The sequence below is a fragment of the Macadamia integrifolia genome, chromosome 8 (genome assembly GCF_013358625.1).
Source record: "Macadamia integrifolia cultivar HAES 741 chromosome 8, SCU_Mint_v3, whole genome shotgun sequence".
NCBI classification, from domain to species: domain Eukaryota; kingdom Viridiplantae; phylum Streptophyta; class Magnoliopsida; order Proteales; family Proteaceae; genus Macadamia; species Macadamia integrifolia.
In genome coordinates, this window is record NC_056564.1 from 30906008 (window position 1) to 30927668 (window position 21661).

Here is a 21661-nt window from a genome sequence, read left to right on the forward strand (position 1 = left end):
GTCTTGGTGGTAGACGTAATCCATGTAAGACACTTTGGCTTGATGTTATATGGTACGTTAGGTAGATAGCATGTACCTTATTATAATTTTTCATTATGAGTCAGTGACTGATTTGTAATAATGCATCAAGTTTACAGTCGATACTTATTATAATTTCCTATAACCAATCAATCTCTTTTCATAAATTTTCACGCTCATTTTTGCTTGCAATTTCTATGTAAGCTGGTTCCAATAAGTTTTTGAATGTCATTGCTAACCCGAATGACCTATACACTTTTTTTTTCACTCCTTTCCATGCAAGCACGCAATGTTAGTGTGGTTCAGACTTCAAATAAAGGTGATCCAATAACAATCTCTCTCTCTCAAATAAGATGATCCAATAACAATCTCTCTCTCTCTCTCTCTCTCTCTCTCTCTCTCTCTCCATGGTGCTCATGGAGTCAGTGCGCGGTATGCTCTTTGAAACTTTATGGACTAGTCACTAGGTTTTGTTTGCTTCCCCACACCACATGCTTGGAAACATCAATATGACTCAAAACAACCATCCAAATAGCATGCATCTTCAAAGAATTAAATCATCACGTGGAATCCTATTCCTATCCAGACTCTCTCCCTCTAAAATGACATGACCTTTCCATTTTCCATGATTAAATATTCTTGAGCTATCCGAATCAATTTCTCTCCCTCAAGCGATCAAGTGTTGGAATTCCACATGGATGGCAGAAATAATAATTCTACATCTGAAGTGGATAGTTCAATGTAAAGATTTTTTTTTTTTTTTTTTTTTTTTTTAACTAGAAACGGTTATCCAGGCCAATCCCATGGGCCCATATTGATCCCACAACCATGTTGATCGGGTCATACTGGGGTTGAAGGAGAATCATTCAACTTTCACTCAAAGCAATGAAGAGCACTAAACATCCCATGTGAGTGGTCCCAAAAAGATAAGAGGAGTCGAATTCATAACCACACGCTTCCTGAGGTAAAGGTCCCTTATTAACTCGGATGCCCCTTTGGGGTTTGTGTAAATAGTTATAGTACTTAGGTAATCTCTCTTTAATGGCTAACTTTTAAGGATGAATTCTAGCTAAATCCTTAACATAGAAAGTATATACACATTCATGAAATAAGCAAAGGAGAGACACCAAATTCTTCTAGGAATTCATTGGCAACTTAGACTAGATGTATCTGACTTCTTTGGTGTGTGGGTCCTTTCAGGAAGTTGTATGTACGTTGACAAAAAAATGAAAATGGAGAAAAATACACATATTGACATTTAGCTTGTAGGTTCAGTGCATGCATTATATAAACAGCCCCTAACAAAGACTGGGAAATATCAAAAGAGAAAGAAAATGGGAAATATGAACCTCGAACTTCTTCTTGCATGCTATTTTGAAATCATACAGCTTAAAAAAGATATCATCTTAAATGCTTCTATAATGTCTTGTGGACTCCAGCAGGGTGGCTACCTAGAAGTTCCCATGCCAGTTGTTTCTTTTTCCTTGGGTGGGTGGGTGGGTGGGTGGGGTGAATGGGGGGAGGGAGAATAAATAATATGGGCTACAGACAACTTTATGCATCTATTATATTTAACTTCTGGAAGTGATTTGCTATTCTATAATCTGTATATGCTATTGACATCTTTTTTTAACTGACTTTGTTTCCATGAGAAACTAGAAGTTTTTCAGATTGTTGCAATGGAAAGATGCTCTAGTAAACACTAGGATGCCTATGAGGTTGTTAGTGGTCCATTTAAGTCTTGTAGATGCACATAGGAGAAGTTGTGAAGAATCACAAACATGGATTAAGTCTTGCTCTAAGTATGACATCGAATAAAGTGGATTGGAAGTCCAGGATCCAGGTAGCAGACCCCATCTAGCTGTCTACTTTGTTGATATTTTTATAATTTGCTTTCTGTCACTTATTTATTTATTTTTTACTTTTTTCAGTTCTTGCTTAGATTCATGTAGCCGACCCCATTAAGCTGGGATAAGGCTTTGTTGTTGTTGTTATTGTTGTAGAAAGCAATATGAAAATCTTCATGAACATTGATCCAGACCCTGAGTAAACCGAAGGCCCTAATGTTCAGAAGTTTACATCTGGAGATTACTGAACCATAATTTGATCCAAAGCCAAGCTTCTGAGGAAAATATTTAAAGAATATTTAAAAAAAAGAATGTGGAGAAAAATGTTGAGAAAGTATGTAAAACCAATTATTTGCCTTTTCTTCATAGAGAAAATGTATACTTAAGATGTGGGGAAGGGTTTCTCAAGACGACATATTCCAATGTACCATACCCCTCTCACATAATAAACAATGTCCACACTGACACTCTCTCTTATTTTGATCATTTGAGCCTATGAACGATACCATTATTCAGATTCCTTCTTACACTAGCATCATGAGAAACCCTCCCACTTAAGTTTTGTCTCTAAATTACTTATATATTATAGGAAAGATATATGAATTCCAAGTGCATTAGAAAAGCTGTGGGATTTTGTCAAGGAACAACCATCTCGGAGTATATAATATTGGATTCATTTTCCCTAGACCCACAATATAGGAATTAGATGTAAGAGATGGGAAAAATCATTATCTTTCATCTTTGATCTATATACAAATAGGGAAACCCAACATGTGTCTCACTCTCTCTCTCCCTCCCCTTAGGTAAAGGCCCCAATGTCCAGATAAAAGATGAGATCCATATGGTTTGCCATCCCATCACTTCTTAACCAATAAACCCGAACGGCCCATACACTTTCTTTTTTCACTCCTTTCCATGCAAGTACATACTACTACTACTGTGGGTTCAAATAAAGGTGAGGCAATAACAAACTCTTTCTCTGATTCTCTCTGTCTGAAGGAGAGCCAATCTCAAACCCTTCTCTCTCTCTCTCTCTCTCTCTCTCAAAAATCTCTCTCTCTCTCTCTCTCTCTCTCTCTCTCTCTCTCTCTCTCTCTCTCTCAAAAATGTTAGTGCGCAGCACACTTGAAACTTTAATGGAATTATCTCTCTGGTGCTTGCAGTGTCAGTGCGCAGAGCACTTTTAAATATTATGGTAATCATTCATTAGTTTTTGTTTGCTTCGCAACACTCACTACAAACCATTACGAAGAAAGATTCCTGTCTGAGAACGTGGCTCTTACATCTGCACCCTTTATCTCTCTTCTTCATTTTAAAATAACCTCTTTTCCATTATAAATAGAACCAAAAGAAAAACACTGATCGGATCTCATGCAAACGTAGGAGCCGTCCTCTAGACAGAGAACACTATGACTCTAAAACAACCAAATTACAATCCCATCTTCATAGAATCAAAGCATCACGTGGGATCCTATTCCAACCAGGCTCTTCCCTCCATGACATGAAAGAGTTGCAAAAAAAGAAAGATCCTTCTCCATTATCTTTAGCTATCCGAATCTGTCCCCTCCCTCAGTCCCTCTTTCTTCCACTCTATACTTTTCTTTGCAGCCATAAAACCTGAATGAATACTCTTTTATCCTAAGGCACTGAGAGGCTTCTCTTTTGAATTTTAGCCCCATTAGAGCTTCACTAGGTGGAAGACTCATGTGGAGCAAAGTGTTACATGCAAATATGTTCGGTTTAAACAGTTTGATAAGTAAGCTCTCTCCCTGTTATTGTAATGGATGTGGATGTATGTTAATGGAACTAAAAGAGAGAAACCAAGTTCTAGGAATCCATAGCCTCCTTAGACTAGATCTTTCTGTGGTTTCTTTTGTTTGTGGATCCTTTCAGGAGGTTGCATGCTCACATAAAAATGAAAATTGAGAATGGCCCATTTGGTCATGCAGCTTGTAGGTTCATGCATAAGTTATAAACAGTTCTTCATTTCCCTTTTTTTTTGGATGGATTTCTTCTTCATGTTAGCTCATTTCAATTCAGTCATTCTGATTCCATGATACTGTCAATTTTTATTTTTTTTTCATTTGTTATGTTGCAATTATACAGGTTAAAGAAGATATCATCTGAAATGCTTGTCCAATATATGTGGACTCCAGGGGAGGTTACTTAAAAATTCTCAGTCATCTTTCCTTTTTTTTTTTTTTTTTTTTTTGGGGGGGGGGTGGGTGGGGGTGGGGTGGGTGTGGGTGTGCGGGGGTAAAGAAATATGAACTACAAGAACAACTTTATGCTTCTATTAAATTTAACTTCTGGAGATGATTTGCTATTCTATAGTCTGTACATCCTATGGACATCTTTTTAATAATCTGAGTTCTGTAGTTATATACAACTTATGCACACTTTTTAACTGACTCTGTTTGCATGAGTAACTGGAAGTTTTCAGATTACTGTAAATGGAAAGATACTGTAGTAAACACTAGGATTCCTGGAAGGTTGTTTATGGGGATGTATTCCCATTTTACAGACTCGAAGAAGGCACTTATGATTCAGAAGGTTACACCCAGAGATTCCCAAACCATAAATAGACAAAGAAATTATTCTACATAAAACAGAAACAATCTAACCCTGTTCTTTATAGGAGCTCCCTTGAAAATGGTCTCTTTCCCTGGAAGTGTGATATGAGTACCACTGTAGCTCAGATAGACTTTCTTCTGCTACATAAGAAATACTATGTGCATTATCAGAACCAACTACGTCCTAGAATGGGTCTGAGCACCAAAAGAAAGAACTAAAATTAGTCTTCTTGTGCTTCATTTGACAAGCTTCTAATATCTGAAAATCTAAATAGTTACCGAGTTTGTTTTATCCAAAGCTAACCTTCCAAGGAGAACATTTAAAGTGTAAAGTTTGAGAAATATGTATAGAGGTATGTACAATTACCAATTATTTGCATTTCTTCATAGAGAAAATGTATAAATAAGTTATAACTCCAAATTATTATGCCCTTTTATTAGGAAAGAAATTTGAATTCCAAGCGCATTAGAAGAGCAGTAGAAGTAGCCAAGAAACAATGATCTCCAAGTCCTGAATTTCCCAAGACCCACAATACTGGAAACTTGACATAAGAGATGGAAAAGAACAGCTTTTTCATGTATGATCTAAATAAAAATAGAACCAAGTGGATTTAATTTAGGAAATTAAATGTGCTCTAAAACAAAGAACTCTCAAATCAATGGAGCTGGGATTCCGGAGTACCGAGGTGAGAATTTCTCTGCCCCTGGCTACTCTGGTTTCACTGAAGCTCCACGGGATGCAACCTGGGGACGCAGCAAAGATGGAGTCCTGAAAGATACAAATGTGTAAAATTATGGTTCTAACCAATGAGAAATGGAATCAATTTTTATTTGAAGAACTAAAACAGACAGATTGGAAATATCTAGTTTTTATCCAATATGCTTAGATAAAAGGATGAAATCGCTATGGCAAGAACACTGAATACTTAGACAACAGATGAGATTGCTATGGCAAGAGCACTGAACTAGGACATCAACTCGTCCAGGATGTGTCCATGTCCTCCCTTAACTTTAGCTTCACTAAAAATAGAATATGCTACTTTTTTTCTGATAAGTTTCAATTAAAGCATATATTCATTGACAAGGAATCATGAACTCCATAAGAAGAACTTACCCGTATGGTCCATTTAAGCAGATCACTCTTAATATGTCAGATGCCCATCTCTTAGAGATCAATGACTCCATATTACTGCATATGACCCTGAAATTTGACTTAAGGAAGTTACCATGACTAGTGATTGACTGGTGATAATAAAAGTAATGTATTTCATCCAAAAAAAGAAAAACAACAGTAATAGTGGAAGCTGATTTCTCCTCTCTCAAATTCTTTCCCAATCTAATATTGTTGCTTCATGTGCATCAGATTTCGAAATCCGTCAACATTGGGAAGCACAGTTGAAGTTAAGCTCACCTTGTTTCTGGGAGAAAGTCAGCATAGTTCTCCAAGTTGGGATCCTTGGGAGCTTATTAGCCCATTTTGTACAAAAAATTGTATGCCAGTCATGCATACAGAGATCAAAACCTACAGAGAAAAGCACAGAGAGGTACCCCAGCATGGTCAAACAAGGCCTCAAGTACAAAGCCAACATAGGTTGCAATACTCTGCTACTGGGAAGTCATTTGCTCATTATTCTGATGTTGTGGTATGGTTATAGGACCCATTGCAACTCTACAAAGTCGGTTTTTCTAGAAGAAATCATTCAAGTGTTATCATGGTTGATTTCACTAATTGCAGTTCTAAATACATGGAAAGCAAGGTCATCAAAACTTCCTTGGTTTCTAAGAGCTTGGTGGACATGCAGCTTCTCACTTTCCATTATTTTCACGGCTCTTGATATTCACTACATTCTTATCGGGAAGGGATATCCTGGGGTAGCAGATTACATTGATTTCTTCAATCTTGTGCCCTCCACCTATTTGTTCGGTATTTCAATAAAAGGGACCACAGGCATCAGCTTCTTCAAGAATGGCATTACTGACCCACTTCTTAATGGAAAAACTGAAAATAAAGCAGAGGGAAGAAAGGATTCTCCATATGGACAGGCTACTATTCTCCAACTCATTACCTTCTCTTGGCTTAACCCATTGTTTTCAGTTGGGATCAAGAAACCACTTGATCAGGATGATGTCCCAAACGTTGATATGAAAGACTCTGCTGGGTTTGTCTCCCATTCTTTTGATGAATGTCTAAATCATGTCAAGGAGAAGAATGGCACTGCAAATCCATCTGTCTACAAGGCAATCTTTCTGTTTATCTGGAAGAAAGCAGCAATTAATGCAGCATTTGCCATCATCAGTGCTGGAGTGTCATATGTTGGACCATACCTGATTGATGACTTTGTGAAGTTTTTAAATGATAAGAGACAACAGAGATTAGAGAATGGGTACTTTCTTGCAGTAGCATTTCTAAGTGCCAAAATGGTTGAGACAGTTGCAGAGAGGCAGTGGGTCTTTGGGGCCCGACAACTTGGTCTTCGCCTTCAAGCAGCGCTTATGTCCCACATATACAAGAAGGGCTTGCATCTATCAATCCAGTCACGTCAAAGCCATACTAGTGGAGAGATCATTAATTTAATGAGCGTTGATGTCCAGCGTGTCACAGACTTCATCTGGTTCCTGAACATAGTTTGGATGTTACCAATACAAATTTCCTTGGCGATCTACATTCTAAATATGAATCTGGGTCCTGCATCACTGACCGCATTATTGGCAACAGTGATAGTCATGGCCTGCAACATACCCCTCACAAGAATCCAGAAAAGGTTCCAGTCCAAGATCATGGAAACAAAGGATGAGCGGATGAAAGCTACATCAGAAGTTCTCCGCAATATGAGGACTCTGAAACTCCAAGCTTGGGATACTCAGTTTCTCCACAAAATAGAAAGCCTGAGAATAGTCGAGTATAACTGGTTATGGAAGTCATCACGGTTGGCAGCAATCGCAGCATTTATTTTCTGGGGATCCCCCACATTCATTTCAGTTGTGACATTTGGAGCATGCATACTTTTAAGAATCCCACTCACTGCTGGGAGAGTCATATCTGCATTGGCAACCTTCCGAATGTTGCAGGATCCAATCTTTAATCTGCCTGATTTACTCTCAGTGGTTGCACAGGCTAAAGTTTCAGTTGACAGAGTTGCATCATATCTGCAGGAAGATGAAATTCAACCAGATGCAGTTTTGCTTGCACCAAATGATGAATCAGGACTTGAGATTGAGATTGATAATGGGAAATTCATCTGGAATCCGGAATCAAGAAGCCCAACTCTTGATAGAATAGAGTTGAAAGTGAAGAGAGGGATGAAAGTGGCCGTTTGTGGGACAGTTGGATCAGGAAAATCTAGTATGCTTTCTTGCATACTTGGAGAAATACCAAAGCTGTCAGGAATGGTAAAGATTATGGGGACTAAAGCATATGTTCCCCAGTCCCCCTGGATATTATCAGGAAATGTCAGAGAGAATATTCTCTTTGGAAATTCCTATGACACTGCCAAGTATGAAACAACAGTTAAGGCTTGTGCTTTGGAAAAGGATTTTGAGCTTTTCTCCTCTGGTGATCTAACAGAGATTGGAGAAAGGGGAATTAATATGAGTGGTGGCCAGAAACAAAGAATACAAATTGCACGTGCAGTCTATCAGGATGCTGATATATATCTTCTTGATGACCCTTTCAGTGCTGTTGATGCTCATACAGGCACCCACCTCTTTGAGGTTAGTTTTCTTCAGACTATCATAAATTCAGACTTAGGTTTGATGGCTCTTTGAGGTTAGTTTTCTTCAGACTATCATAAATTTCTTACCAAATTTAGCAATGTCTCATTCAAGAAGAAGAAGTATAATATAGTCAAGGCTGAGAAGAACTGGGCTCCTCAGGCTGCATCAGTAACAGCTTCGTCCCATGGTACGATAGAGAATAAATACCAAATCATTGGACCCAGATCCTCCAAACTAGTCTAGACTACTACTACTATTAACCTAGCACAATAATGGCATGGGAACACTTATTCTGGAGTTCAGGCAAGTTCAGCACCTAAGCCCATACCTAAATTCCTCTATAAACACAGCTGGAAGATGTATAATATAGCTTGTAAAAGAATCAACGGAGTACTGACCCTGCCAGCTTTGTTCTAGGTCTGTGAGTTGTACTCGACTAGGGGGTGGGGGGGTAAGTTTTTGAAAACTACCATTAGAATGTCTAATAGTTTACATATCTTCATCATTTTCTTTGTATCTTCTGTGCAGAACTGCCTGATGGGGATTCTTAAAGACAAAACTATACTTTATGTGACACACCAAGTTGAGTTTCTTCCAGCAGCAGACCTCATTCTGGTATTATGAAATGAATCATAACTTACCCTTTTGTCTCATTTTATTAAGATAATAAAATACCCGTAATTTCTAGTACTACGAGAAAGGTACCAACAATAGAAGATAATGATATTTAACAGGTGATGCAAAATGGAAGAATCAAACAGGCAGGAAGGTTTGAAGAACTACTAAAACAGAACATAGGATTTGAAGCTTTAGTTGGTGCACACAGCCAAGCTCTAGAGTCGATTCACATGGTCGAAAATTCAAGCAGAACACCTGAAAGACCAGTATCTGATGGAGAAGTTGATTCTGAACCAACCTCAAATACACGGCCTGTAAATCGACAGCATGACTCTGAACACAATATTTCCCTAGAGAACACAAAAAATGCAGGGAGATTAGTGCAGGATGAAGAGAGAGAGAAAGGAAGCATTGGAAAAGAAGTCTATTGGTCTTACTTGACTGCAGTGAAAGGTGGGGCCTTGGTCCCTATCATACTCCTGGCACAGTCACTCTTCCAAGTATTACAGATAGCAAGTAATTATTGGATGGCATGGGCTTTTCCTCCTACAACTGAGGCTGAACCTCTAGTAGGGTTGAAAATTCTATCCACTGTTTATATAATTCTATCTGTTGGAAGTTCACTTTGTGTGCTGGTTCGAGCCATGCTACTTGCAATAGCAGGCCTTCTAACCTCACAAAAGCTCTTCACAGAGATGCTGCATAGTGTATTTCATGCGCCAATGTCTTTCTTTGATTCAACACCAACTGGAAGGATATTAAATCGGGTCAGTAACATACATTCATCCAATTTATGTTTGAATGCATAGGAATGCTTAAAAATTTCATATATCAGAGCCATTGTATTCATGGATGGTCTGACTGGTTGGTCCGACTGCGGTGGGACCATTCAAAGTGTCACTCACAAGACAAAAACAATCCCTTCCAACACCGGGACTTGAGGTCCAAGGTCAGTAGACTGATCAACATCTGATCTCATCTGAACAATCAGTCGATCAGAACTTTCAAACCAGATGGCAAATGTGATTCTTATTAAAGAATTAAAAGGATAGATACAAGCAGCACACCAGACTTGCTTGTGATACCACAATTGCCAAACCCACCCTCTTACCACCACAGAAGGTGCTTTAATTGCTTCTCAGTTGTGAATGCTTATACAATACACTATAACTAAGCAAACATTGCACTTCTCTATTTTGACTGTCTATCACGTTTGACCAGATGGTTGGACCACTGACTACCAGGCCAGAATAGTATTGACATCCGGTCCAATTTTTAAAACATTGATTGGAGCATCACTTACTGACTTCTAATCAATTCAGATTTCAGAGGAAGAAATACAGTATGTCAGGGCATCTAAATCTTTTCCCTTAAAAGAGAAAACTACCCAAAGAAAATTTCTGGAGGTTGGAAATAAAAAATGTAATAAATGGCGCAAAACAAAGTAACATAATAAATTATACTTACAACATCAAAAAACAGTTGGAGGCACTAATTGTATCAACGACAGCCACATTCCTAAAACGGAGGAATAACTGAAAATGCCTTGACTTTCAGATCTCAAATCAATGTCTAATAGCTTCTCACTTATATTTAATTTTTTAAGATTTAAAGGATCCAAAAAGCCGTTTTGAGACGTGAAGCTACTTTCTTACCTAGACTATCACTGAAGGGATCTTCCTGAGACCCTTTGCTTAACTGGTGCCAACCATATGTTAATACAGTTTCAGAATATATATAAGGGTAAGGCCCAAGATCATTATGAAGCAAACTAGTGTACTCGTTCTATACACACACACACACACACACACACATATATATATATATATATTATATACGAACTGCAAGGTATACATAAGCTGGCTAACTTACTGATATCCTTTATTATTTTAATCGCAGGCTTCTACAGATCAAAGTGTGCTAGACTTGGAAATGGCAGGGAAAATAGGTTGGTGCGCATTTTCAATAATACGGATTTTGGGTACTATCGCTGTGATGTCACAGGTAGCATGGCAAGTGTTCGCGATCTTCATTCCAGTTACAGCAATCTGCATATGGTACCAAGTAAGCAGTTATTTCAACTGTAATTGTTATTCCATCAATGATTACAAATGCTTTGATATTAATCTTTAAAACTAACCCAGGAAGGATTTTGTAAGTGGGCATTTGCATTTTTGTTCTTGAAAGTTTTGACCATTCACAATCCAATTCTTCCTTTTAAAATTTTTTCCCTTTACATTTTTTGGGGATCACTGCAGCGATACTACGTACCAACTGCAAGAGAACTCGCCCGCCTTATCGGGATTCGAAGAGCACCAATTCTCCACCATTTTGGAGAATCACTAATGGGAGCAGTAACAATCCGAGCTTTCGACCAAGAAGGCCGTTTCACTAATGCAAATCTCAGCCTTATTGATGGCTACTCTAGGCCCTGGTTCCATAATGTGTCAGCAATGGAGTGGCTTTCCTTCAGGCTAAACTTACTGTCTAACTTTGTCTTCGCATTCTCGTTGGTTTTTCTTGTGAGCCTCCCTGAAGGAATAATAAATCCAAGTAAGGATCATAATTATATTTCAGAAGCTTTCATTGATGAGTAAACCATAGATACAATTTAAAAATGGTACACCAGTAGACATCATAGAAATCAAGTGTGTCAAGACCAAAGAAATATCCCATGCAAACACATACACAAAAACACACATACAGATACCAAAAGCAAAAAAAAATAACTTACTAATTTTTCAGCATAATGCTATAACTCGTCCCACTTTTTGCATCTTATGGTTAACCAAATGAATTCCTTTGAATTTTCTTTCCCAAAATTACTAAGTTACATCATGTCAGCTTTAAATCAGAGGATACATAGAATGCTTATCAGAACTGGATATTTGCAGGCATTGCAGGTTTGGCGGTGACATATGGATTGAATCTGAATTTTCAGCAAGCCTCAGTTATTTGGACCTTGTGCAACACAGAGAATAAAATGATCTCAGTAGAAAGAATTCTGCAATATTCAAAACTCACTAGTGAAGCCCCTCTGGTGATTGATCAATGCAGACCACCAAACAACTGGCCACAAATTGGAAAAATATGCTTCAAAAACTTGCAGGTAAAGCGCCAAGAGAGTAATATTCCTCTCATGTACACATGGAGTCTATGAAACAAAGACATGCATATTTTTCTTTTTCTAGACTAGTCATACATGTTGGACACTGAAATATGTCCATATAACCTGAACACTTTCATCTTTTCCCCTTTAAACAAGGCACTGAAGAGGAAAAAAAAAAGGGGGGGGGGGGGAATGAGAGAGGAAAAGAGGGAGGAAGGAAAGACATAACTATACAGAGACACATCTGTGTCTGGATATTAGTCAGACAATGTATGTATCTGTGTCCTTGTTATGAAGCTTGGAGTTGGTCAAGCTTCCAAAGGAAGCATCCTATAGGATATAAGAATTAAAAATGAAGGAAGAGAAATTTTTCATCATGTTTTGGATTCAAGATGTAAAACGAAATTTGCATACAGGTATAATATTTGCATCATGCAGGAATTTACTATGTCTTCAACATAAATAACAAAGCCATAGGATGATCACATATTTTTTCCAAAGGCATCTATATATATGAAGGTATCCAAAGAATCATTGGCCATCGCAAATTGGGACCTTAGGTTCCAGGAGTAGTCATAGATGCTACATATTATTTAATTTTCACCTAATTGCTTTCAGTAAATAATATGCAGGCTAAGAAAATGAGCAATAATATATGCAATCTTTGTGTTAAATAATTGGTATGACACCAATTCCAATAAAAAGAGATATTTCACATATTCTTCATTCCTTTACTATTGCAAAATCTGTATAATTATTTCCAAGTTAACACAATAAATTTATGGAGTGAGATTACTCTATCTACTCGTCCTAGAAAACTGTTGATGTACAGATTTCATAGCCAACCTTCATTCAACATAATGTTCCAGGCATGTGATATGCATGTAAAGTGGTCAGGCCATACCATGATGGTCAAATCAGGGAGATTTTGAGTAAAAAGTTGACACCATGGACAGCTATTAAACATCTAGTCTAAAGAGTTTTGCAATCCAATTTTCACATCCTTTCGAACTGTCTAAAATAATTCTATATATTGGAAGGTCAGCAAGTCTAATCCAGTCAATGATTGGTCTTATAGATCAGCTTGGTAGAATCTGCAAGTTATGGCTTTTTGAAGTTCAAAATTTATGTCATATCATTATGTGGCTGCTTTACAAGATAACTTCTTTAAGGAATCTTCAATCCAGTGTACAAACAACACCTGAATGGCTGAATACTCTGTTACTTGTCAGTCAGATAAATTAAGTATCTGTTCATCATTGTAGGGGTTTATGCTTACAAAAAAGTTCATTTGTGTTACAGATCCGATATGCTGAACATCTTCCCTCTGTCTTAAAAGATATTAGCTGCACCTTTCCCGGAAGGAAGAAGATAGGAGTTGTAGGACGGACAGGGAGTGGAAAATCAACTCTTATACAGGCAATCTTCCGAACTGTAGAACCAAAAGAAGGAACCATAGAAATTGATGATGTGGATATCTGCAAGATAGGCCTTCATGACTTGAGATCCAGGCTTAGCATCATCCCACAAGACCCAACAATGTTTGAAGGAACAGTGAGAGGAAACCTTGATCCACTGGGGCAATACTCCGACACCGAAATATGGGAGGTGACCACTTTCATCAGATATTCATCACTAACCAAGATTCTTAAAACATGTGGCCAATCTGAGACATCACAATACTTATTTTATTTCTGATTTACACAACCCCTGAAAATATTGCAAAATTTATTTGTTTCTCATATTTTCATACAAAATCAGAATATGTGAGATCTTGGTGAAATTTTCAGGCTCTGGATAAATGTCAACTTGGAGATCTCATGCATGCAAAGAAAGAGAAGTTGGATTCAACAGGTCAATAAAAAATATGGACTGTAATCAATCTCAACTCTACGGTTTATAAATTTAAATTATTAATATATATATAGTTTGTCACAGTGGTGGAGAATGGGGAGAACTGGAGTGTGGGACAGAGGCAGCTATTCTGTCTAGGAAGAGCCTTATTAAAGAGAAGCAGCATTCTTGTTTTAGATGAAGCCACAGCCTCTGTTGACTCTGCAACTGATGGTGTGATACAGAAGATCATAAGCCGGGAGTTCAAAGATCGTACAGTTGTCACCATAGCTCACAGAATTCATACAGTTATAGACAGTGATCTTGTTCTAGTCCTCAGTGAAGGTAAGCTTTAATTGACCAGGTAAAAAATTAAAATTGAACAAATGAAAAATCAGACATTTAGTAATTGATTCCATTTAGCTAACAAAAAAAGAATAATAATAACTTACTCATCTGTGAGCAGGAAGGGTAGCAGAATATGATACACCTGCTAAATTGCTAGAACGAGAGGATTCATTCTTCTCAAAGCTAATAAAGGAGTACTCTCTAAGATCAAGAAGCTTCATCAGCCAAGCCAAAAATCAAAATGCAGATGTTATTTCTTAGAATCTACATATCTCAGAATTTGAGCATCCGAAATGAGAGATCATGTATTGAGATGGCATACCAGAAACAGGAAAAATACGAACAATCGAATGATCACCCGCCTATGGATGGTGTGTTACATTAGTAGTATCTTCCCCAATACCCAATCAACAAAAGTAAAGTCATTTTGTTTCTCCTTCAGCAGTACCATGAAAAAATTATAATAGTAATTAATAACAATAATCTTCTTATTCATCTTTAAATCTTAACTGAATGAGAATTCAAAACATACCAATGTGACATTTGATGTCGTTAAAGCACTTAAGAATTTAGCACTGATAGAATTGACAATTAGACTAAAGAAAGCTTATTTGGCAGCTTTACCAACTAGTGCAGTGAAGATTTGAGCTAATCCCCATAACATGAATTTCCCCATTTCCAACTAATCAATTTCTTCAAAATTCATCACTAACCCATGGGTAGCACCAAACCAAAAAATAAAAAATAAAAATATTTGCAGATGGAAGAACAGATACTTCTATTAATTGTTTAAGGAAACCCAATATGGAAAAGAAATCACATCTAGAAACTGTACATCGTCTAAGAAGTGCCCTCCAAATTAATAGGTTCACGCACCCAGCTTACAACTCCTCTTCTGAGATAAAACTACTCTCTTATTCATTCCCAAAAAAAAGAAAAAAATAATGCTCTAAGATATCAAAGGAGCAGTTATGGTTTTCAGGGGGGTGGAGGAGGGACCGATAATTCTGTCAAGATGGGCATCGTGATCTCATTGAACATACTAATCAGAGCTGTAAAAATCACAAGTTTCCATATTTGGGCGGGATTCTCCCCGGCACCCCTCACCCCCGGGATAGATACTATCTGGGCAAGATTGAAATGGAAGAACTATCTTCTTTTTTCCTTTATCTTTTTCTTTTTTGTCAGAAAGAACTATGGTTGAGTGATATAGTTTCATGAAAGTGTGTACCTTCTTTTTTCTTTTTCTTTTTTTTCTAGCTAAAAGAAAGTGTGTAACTGACCTTGCCGGCTTTTTACTTCCTATCAATCAACTCAGCAAGAGTTGGAATGAAAACATTGTTCTTCAACGAGGGGGAGGGGGAGGAAAAAAAGAGCTTCTTGGGAATTTTTTTTTTTTTTTGTAAAAACCCATTCTATTGCAAAGGCAGGCAAGAGAAGCATAAGGCATCTTGATTACAAATATCAAGAAGTTAAGGAGTGGTAAGTGGCCATATTGTCTTACTTGCCATAAACAGGGCCTTCCTGGCTATGGTATTGACGACATGATTTGCCTCCCTAGAAACATAAAAAAAGATCAGATGAGGAGTTGAGTTCCCGATCATGGCAAGGGGGGAGCCAGATCAAGGTTAAGGAAAAAAAGGAGCTTCTTGGAATTTTTTTTTTTTTTTTTTAACACTGGGTAAAAAACCATTCTATTGCAAAGGCAGGCAAGAGGAGCACGAGGCATCTTGATTACAAATATCAAGAAGCCAAGGAGTGGTAACCGGCCATACTATCTAACTTGCCATAAACAGGGCCTTCCTGGCTAGGATATCGGCGACATGATTTGCCTCCCTAGAAACATAGAGAAAAGAGCAGCTGAGGAATTGAGTTCCCATTAACCGAATATCATCCAAGATACCCAAGATGGCAAGGGGGGGAGCCAGATCAAGGTTACATAAGTGAGATATCACGGTACGGTTATCAAACTCCACAATGAGATGAGGGGGAGAAGAGATGTCACTCAGTGACTAGAGACCAAGGAGCATAGCCAGAGCTTCACCGACGAGTACATCTGAGAAGGAGCATGGATAAGACACGGCACCAAGTGGGGTCCCTTCATGATCACACCAAACGCATCCCAAACCACCAATATGAGAGTCCCGTGGTAGAGGGGCATCACAATTCAACTTAGTAAAACCTATTAGTGGTGGTTTCCAAGTGTGATCGTGAGCCTGTTGATGGGTAAAGTGGCCCTGAGGAAGCTCCTTATTACTAGCTACCATGAATTCATGCCAAGTTGATTGTGCACAAGAAATAACCTCAATAGGTGTCCAGGTTCTACGGTTGAAAATGTGATCATTCCTAACATTCAATAGCTGCCAACATATGAAAGATAGTAAACTTAAAACCTCAATGCTTGACTTTTTGTTTGGAAAGTTGATACGGTTTCAAGAATGCAGAAGTAAGGATAGCCGAGGATAGTCATTGGTTGGGGCAATGAAGGAGAGATTACTTCCAAACCACATGGCCCTAGCGAAGGGGCAGTCTAATTATAAGTGATCACACAATTCAGTTGTAACATCACATCTTCTACAGTTTGGATCAATTGGAAGTTTATGCTTCAAAAGATTCTCACCCGATGCCAAAGCTTGGGCACAAACACGCCAAAGAAAGGACTTGATCTTAAGCAAGGACTTGCAATTCCATATTTGTTTCCATACATCTGTTGGGATATACTCCCAATCATGTCTGCGCGAAGAGGAGGCTTGAGAAGTTGCTTGGTGGTCTCTTAGATTGGATAAGGGGTCATAAGCAGTTTTAACAAAAAAAATCCCAGCACGAGATCATACTTCCAGGATTGGTTCTCATGATCAATTAGATCGGCCACCGTGGATACAACACAATCAATTGGTTTAGAATCTTGAATTCTGAAATTTGGATGAGTTGGGATCCAATTGCTTCCCCAAATATCAATCTCGTTGCCGTTCCTGATTTGCCACAGTAAGCCTTTATCTATTACCTTTCTTCCTTCAAGTATGCTTCTCCAAGCCCATGAGGGCTTATTGCCAGTGGGTGCTTCCATAAAGTCCTTGTTTGGGTAAGATATTGATTTGATGAACTTGGTCCATAGCGAGTCCTTGTTTTCCCACAATCTCCATGCCACTTTAGCAAGTAAGGCCCTGTTATGGAGTATTGGGTCCCGAAATCCCAAGCCCCCTTTTTCTTTGGAGTGGCAAAGATGGGTCTAAGAGACCCAATGCACCTTCTTCTCCTCTTCTTTTTTACCCCAATAAAAGTTGGAAATTGCCGATCGAATAGTATTGTGGTGAGAAGTTGGAACATAAAATAAGATGTCACGTAGCTCGACATTGTGGAGGCAACTGATTTGATCAAGGCTTCATAGCCAGTCTGAGATAGTAATTTTTTTTCCACTCTTGCACTCTCTTGCAAGTTTTGTTGCGTGTCTCTTTGAAAATATCCTTCTTTGAAACCCCAATTTCAGACAGAAGTCCCAAATACTTGGTAGGCCCCTCCCCATTTGGAATCTTGAAAATATGAGAAAACCATTTTTTGAATTAAGGTGGGGTGTTGGGACTAAAGGTCATGCAAGACTTTTGGAGATTGATCTCTTGACCGCTAGCTTTGCAATACATTTCGAGGCAAGCCTTTAGATGGTTGATGTCCTGAAGCTTGACTTCTGAAAACAAGAGGCAATCATCGGCAAAGACAAGATAGGAAATTGGAGGAACCCAATTTCGGACCTTGATGCCTTTTATGAGATTCGCTTGTTCTGTTGCTCCAATAATTGAACTGAGGACCTGAGAATAGAGAATGAAGATAAAAGGGGAGAGGGGGTCACCTTGCCTAATTCCCCTAGATGGAGCAAAGGAACCCCTCTCAGCCCCATTAACAAGCACAGAGTATGTAACAGATGATATGCATTCCATAACAAGGTTAACCCATTGGATACAAAACCCCAATCTTAAGAGGGTGCCTTTGATGAAAGGCCACTTAAGCATATCATATGCCTTTTTCATGTCTAACTGAAGGCCCAAAAATTTTTTCCTACCTTTTTTCTAATGCTTAATATAGTGAAACAGTTCATAGGCTATAAAAATATTATCAGAAATAAGGTGGTCTGGGACAAAGTTAGACTAAAATGGAGAGATAATACCTTGTAAGTCGCTTTTGAGTCTATCAGCGAGGATCTTAGAGATAACTTTAACGGCCACCCCACATAAGCTGATCAGGTATAAGTGCTCAACCAACTCAGGATTTGGTTTCTTTAGAATGAGGCATATAAAAATCTTGTTGAGCTCCATGGGCATAATACTTATAGCAAAGAAATCCAAAACAAAATGGTGCAAGTCCTCTTTGGTGATGTCCCAAAAGTTTTGGTAAAAAATGGGAGGAAAGCCATCTGGTCCCAGAGATTTGAGAGGTCCCATGCTAGCAACCGCTACCAATACTTCTTCCATAGTCGGGATTACAGAAATCATATCATTAAATTCATTTGAAACGATTGGCTGAACTGTTAAGAGGGCCTGCTGCATGTAATTCAAATCAATAGCTTGAGTAGAAACGGCATCACTAAAATGAGTGATTAGCTCAGTAACAACATCATATTCTGATTGAGTCCATTCCCTTGTGGCTGATTTAAGCTTGAGAATTCTGTTGTGTTGTCGACGTTGAACGGTCGATGCATGGAAAAAAGCCGAGTTCTTATCGCCACTTTGAATCCAGTCAATCCTTAACTTTTGGTACAATAAAATCTCTTCCTTTGCAAGCTCTTCCTCTAGAAGTTTAACAATACTATTCTCCTCTTCTTAAGAATGAGAATATGAAGGTTGGCTTTGGTGATGTTCTAATTGAATCTTTAGAGCCTTGATTTTCTGTTGAACATGGTCGAAGACATCTTTATTCCATTTTTTTTAAAGCTTCCTCACATCTTTTGGACTTTTGAGTGAGAAGGAGGGGGATCTAATCCATACACAGAAGCCGACCATGCTTGATTGATAACAGTTTTGCATCCTTTATGGCGAAGCCACATGGCTTCGAAGCAAAAGGGAACCACCCACCGTATCTACAAGGAGAGGGTTGTGGTCTGATCCAATCGTGGGTATAATGAAGATAGCAACATTATCGAACAAAGTCCTCCATTTCGTGTTGGGCACGGCACGATCCAATTTGATTTTAATGTTTGCATTACCACTCCATCTATTGTTCCATTTATAAGTAGGGTTGTTGGAGCCCAAATCCAATAAACTACAATGATCAAGCATGTCTTTGAAGTGATCAATGTCACGAGTACCATGGTGGTTGCCTCTAGATTTTTCGTGCCATCCCAAAAAGGAGTTAAAGTCTCCCATATACATCTAAGGGGGCATGACGAGCTGCTCCGAAAGATATAATATGATCCCACACCCTTTGATGAAGATTTCCAACAAGGACCCCATACACACATTAAATAAAACTTATCACCCTGATCAGATTTAACTTCAACATCAATAATCCGAGCATCTGCAAATTTTACAGTAATTTGAACATGATGTAATCACATAATAGCAAGACCACCAGCAATACCATTTGCATTTACTGAGTAGCACCCATCAAACTTCATTTTTCTTCTCAGATTTTCCATTCTAATTTATTGACTTTTGGTTTCTATAAGGAACATAACATCAGGAGATTTTGCCTTGGAGAGATTTCGTAAAGATCGAATTGGCCGAGGGCTCCCCAACCCTTGGCAATTCCAACTGATCAGCCTCATGGCTTCCCATGGGACTGATAAACCCCAGTCTCCATGGGTCCAAGCATTAAAAAATGCTTCGAACTGATGTCCACATTAGAGCAAAGCTCAACAATTTGTTCTTGATCATTCCCTGTCTATTCCTCAACCAGTTTCTTCCCATGTCGGTAAGGGGAATTCCTATGGCAAGCCTTAGTTTGGTAAGAGAACTTCCTATGTTGGCTTGAGTGGTGAGGATGTGGATAGGGAGTCAAATCCATGGTGTAAAGGCTAGAAGGAATGGGTTATTGTGGAAGCTGATGGTTAGCTTAGGTTGGCGCAAGTGTTCTTAGAGTGGTGGATTGGTGGTGTGTTGGTGATGGGTGGTCTTGGGTTGTTGAGTTATCCTAGAGTTTGGTTATGGAGTGGTTGTGGGCTTGGGATTGGATTGTACGAAGGTCATGGGCCTGGGTTTGGTTTATGGAGTAGTTATGGTTATGGTTTTGTGAGTGGTGGGCCTGAATTAGAAGTTTGGTGTGGTTTGAGTCATTACCAAGGTTATTTTGGTTCAAACGTTGGCTTGTGTGACGGATGATAAGTGGGATCCATGATTTTGAGAATCAGGTTGTGGGGATAAAAAGAACTCTGTCATGTGATTTGGAAGCGATAGCACCGCCTCAGAGTGATCCAGGCATTTGATCAGATATTCATGAATAGTGTTGGGGAGTGGGAAGTGTTTTCCAAATGATTGGCCAATGAATGGTTCAAAGGGAGAAGTGGGATAGATGTGGGGTGGAGGGAATGGAGCATCTTGATGCTCATAACGGTCAGCTCGTGGAGACGTGGGAATTGGGGAGGAGGCATGCACATGAATAGTACCCTGTGGCCTGATATTTGTAACCCCTACCATCATGTGACAATAAACCACCATCGTCCTTTCATCAGGTGCTTGTAAGGAGTGAGCAGCGGGCCATGCCTGGGAAGGGCACATGTGTGGGGTCACCGTCGCCGGATGGGGTAGCCTAATTTTGTTTGTAGTTCCAGTACCTCTATTACCTTCCTTCAATATTGACATTTCCATGCTTGGATTCTGTTGAGACAAAACATCAGCTGCTAGGTTCATTTAGATAAACCAAGGCACTACGAATAAGTTTGTCATCCAGTGGAGTGCCTCTAATATTGCCATTGCATCTTGCATTTAGAAGACTCTGGCACTTGAAACTGTGAGAGCACCCGTGCTAGCTTCTATGGCGAGAGAAGTCTTCAAACATCATCGTGCATCTTTTTTCGTCATGACCTATGTCACACCCCAATTCCAATAGACCCAACTTACCATTAGGAATACTGGCGGTGTGAGTAAGACATGTACTTGTCTTACAAACCTACTAGGATCTCTAATAGCAGTACCTTAAAATTTTTACAATCTCCCATCACAAACCAATATAAGCAGCGAAAGTAGAGTATAGTAGCGGAATTATACATAAAGTGGGGAAAAGTTTAATGATAATATAATAGCAATAACTAAGTTATTCTATTTACAATCCTTCAAGACTTACATATATCAAGTTTAAAATATAATATTCATAGACTTATATTAACATAATAAAAAATATGCCGAACAACTCATGGTGCCGCAAATACACAAAAGTCATAAGCACTATCCTGGCCATGCTCCTCCGCTTCTGGCATCCACCAGTTGCTCACTCCATACTCAGGTCTGGAGGAAAAGGAGTCACTAGCCATAGGCACTACCGTACCTACGCCATATCTAAAAAGTGTGTACTCATGGGGTGAGCTTTCCAACTCACTCAGTGAGGGGTGGGGTCAAGCACATCCAAGCAAGACAACAGTAATAATAATTCATGATGCATGATAGCAAAAATTAAAC

The 21661-nt window shown here is 38.8% G+C and overlaps 1 protein-coding gene and 1 long non-coding RNA gene across 4 annotated transcripts; one reads left to right on the top strand and one right to left on the bottom strand.

Moving 5' to 3' along the window:
- The first annotated feature begins 3223 nt into the window (after positions 1-3223).
- LOC122085814 (putative ABC transporter C family member 15) lies at positions 3224-14563 on the top strand. 2 transcript variants are annotated; one of them, XM_042654403.1, is made up of 11 exons: positions 3224-3621; positions 5802-8149; positions 8681-8767; positions 8887-9537; positions 10670-10834; positions 11029-11323; positions 11665-11879; positions 13182-13487; positions 13670-13733; positions 13818-14057; positions 14179-14563. In XM_042654403.1, exons 1-11 carry the CDS (start codon positions 3570-3572, stop codon positions 14319-14321), a joined length of 4566 nt encoding a protein of 1521 aa, XP_042510337.1. In that variant the 5' UTR covers positions 3224-3569; the 3' UTR covers positions 14322-14563. The 2 variants fall into 2 exon arrangements, with proteins under 2 accessions (XP_042510337.1, XP_042510338.1); XM_042654404.1 differs by lacking the exon at positions 3224-3621 and adding an exon at positions 3651-3817.
- LOC122085815 lies at positions 4850-11678 on the bottom strand. 2 transcript variants are annotated; one of them, XR_006142226.1, is made up of 5 exons: positions 11505-11678; positions 11042-11302; positions 10643-10818; positions 5553-5639; positions 4850-5207 (listed from the first exon to the last, which is right to left on the bottom strand). It is a non-coding gene; the product is annotated as an uncharacterized LOC122085815 (long non-coding RNA). The 2 variants fall into 2 exon arrangements; XR_006142227.1 differs by lacking the exon at positions 11505-11678 and having other exon boundaries at positions 10911-11051.
- Positions 14564-21661: the final 7098 nt, after the last annotated feature.

Coding starts and splice junctions, on each gene's coding strand:
- LOC122085814 (XM_042654403.1), top strand. CDS start 3,570: ATGTGGAGCAAAGTGTTACATGCAAATATGTTCGGTTTAAACAGTTTG. Junction 11,880..13,181: donor TATGCTTCAAAAACTTGCAG/GTAAAGCGCCAA, acceptor TTTGTGTTACAG/ATCCGATATGCTGAACATCT. Junction 14,058..14,178: donor TGTTCTAGTCCTCAGTGAAG/GTAAGCTTTAAT, acceptor ATCTGTGAGCAG/GAAGGGTAGCAGAATATGAT.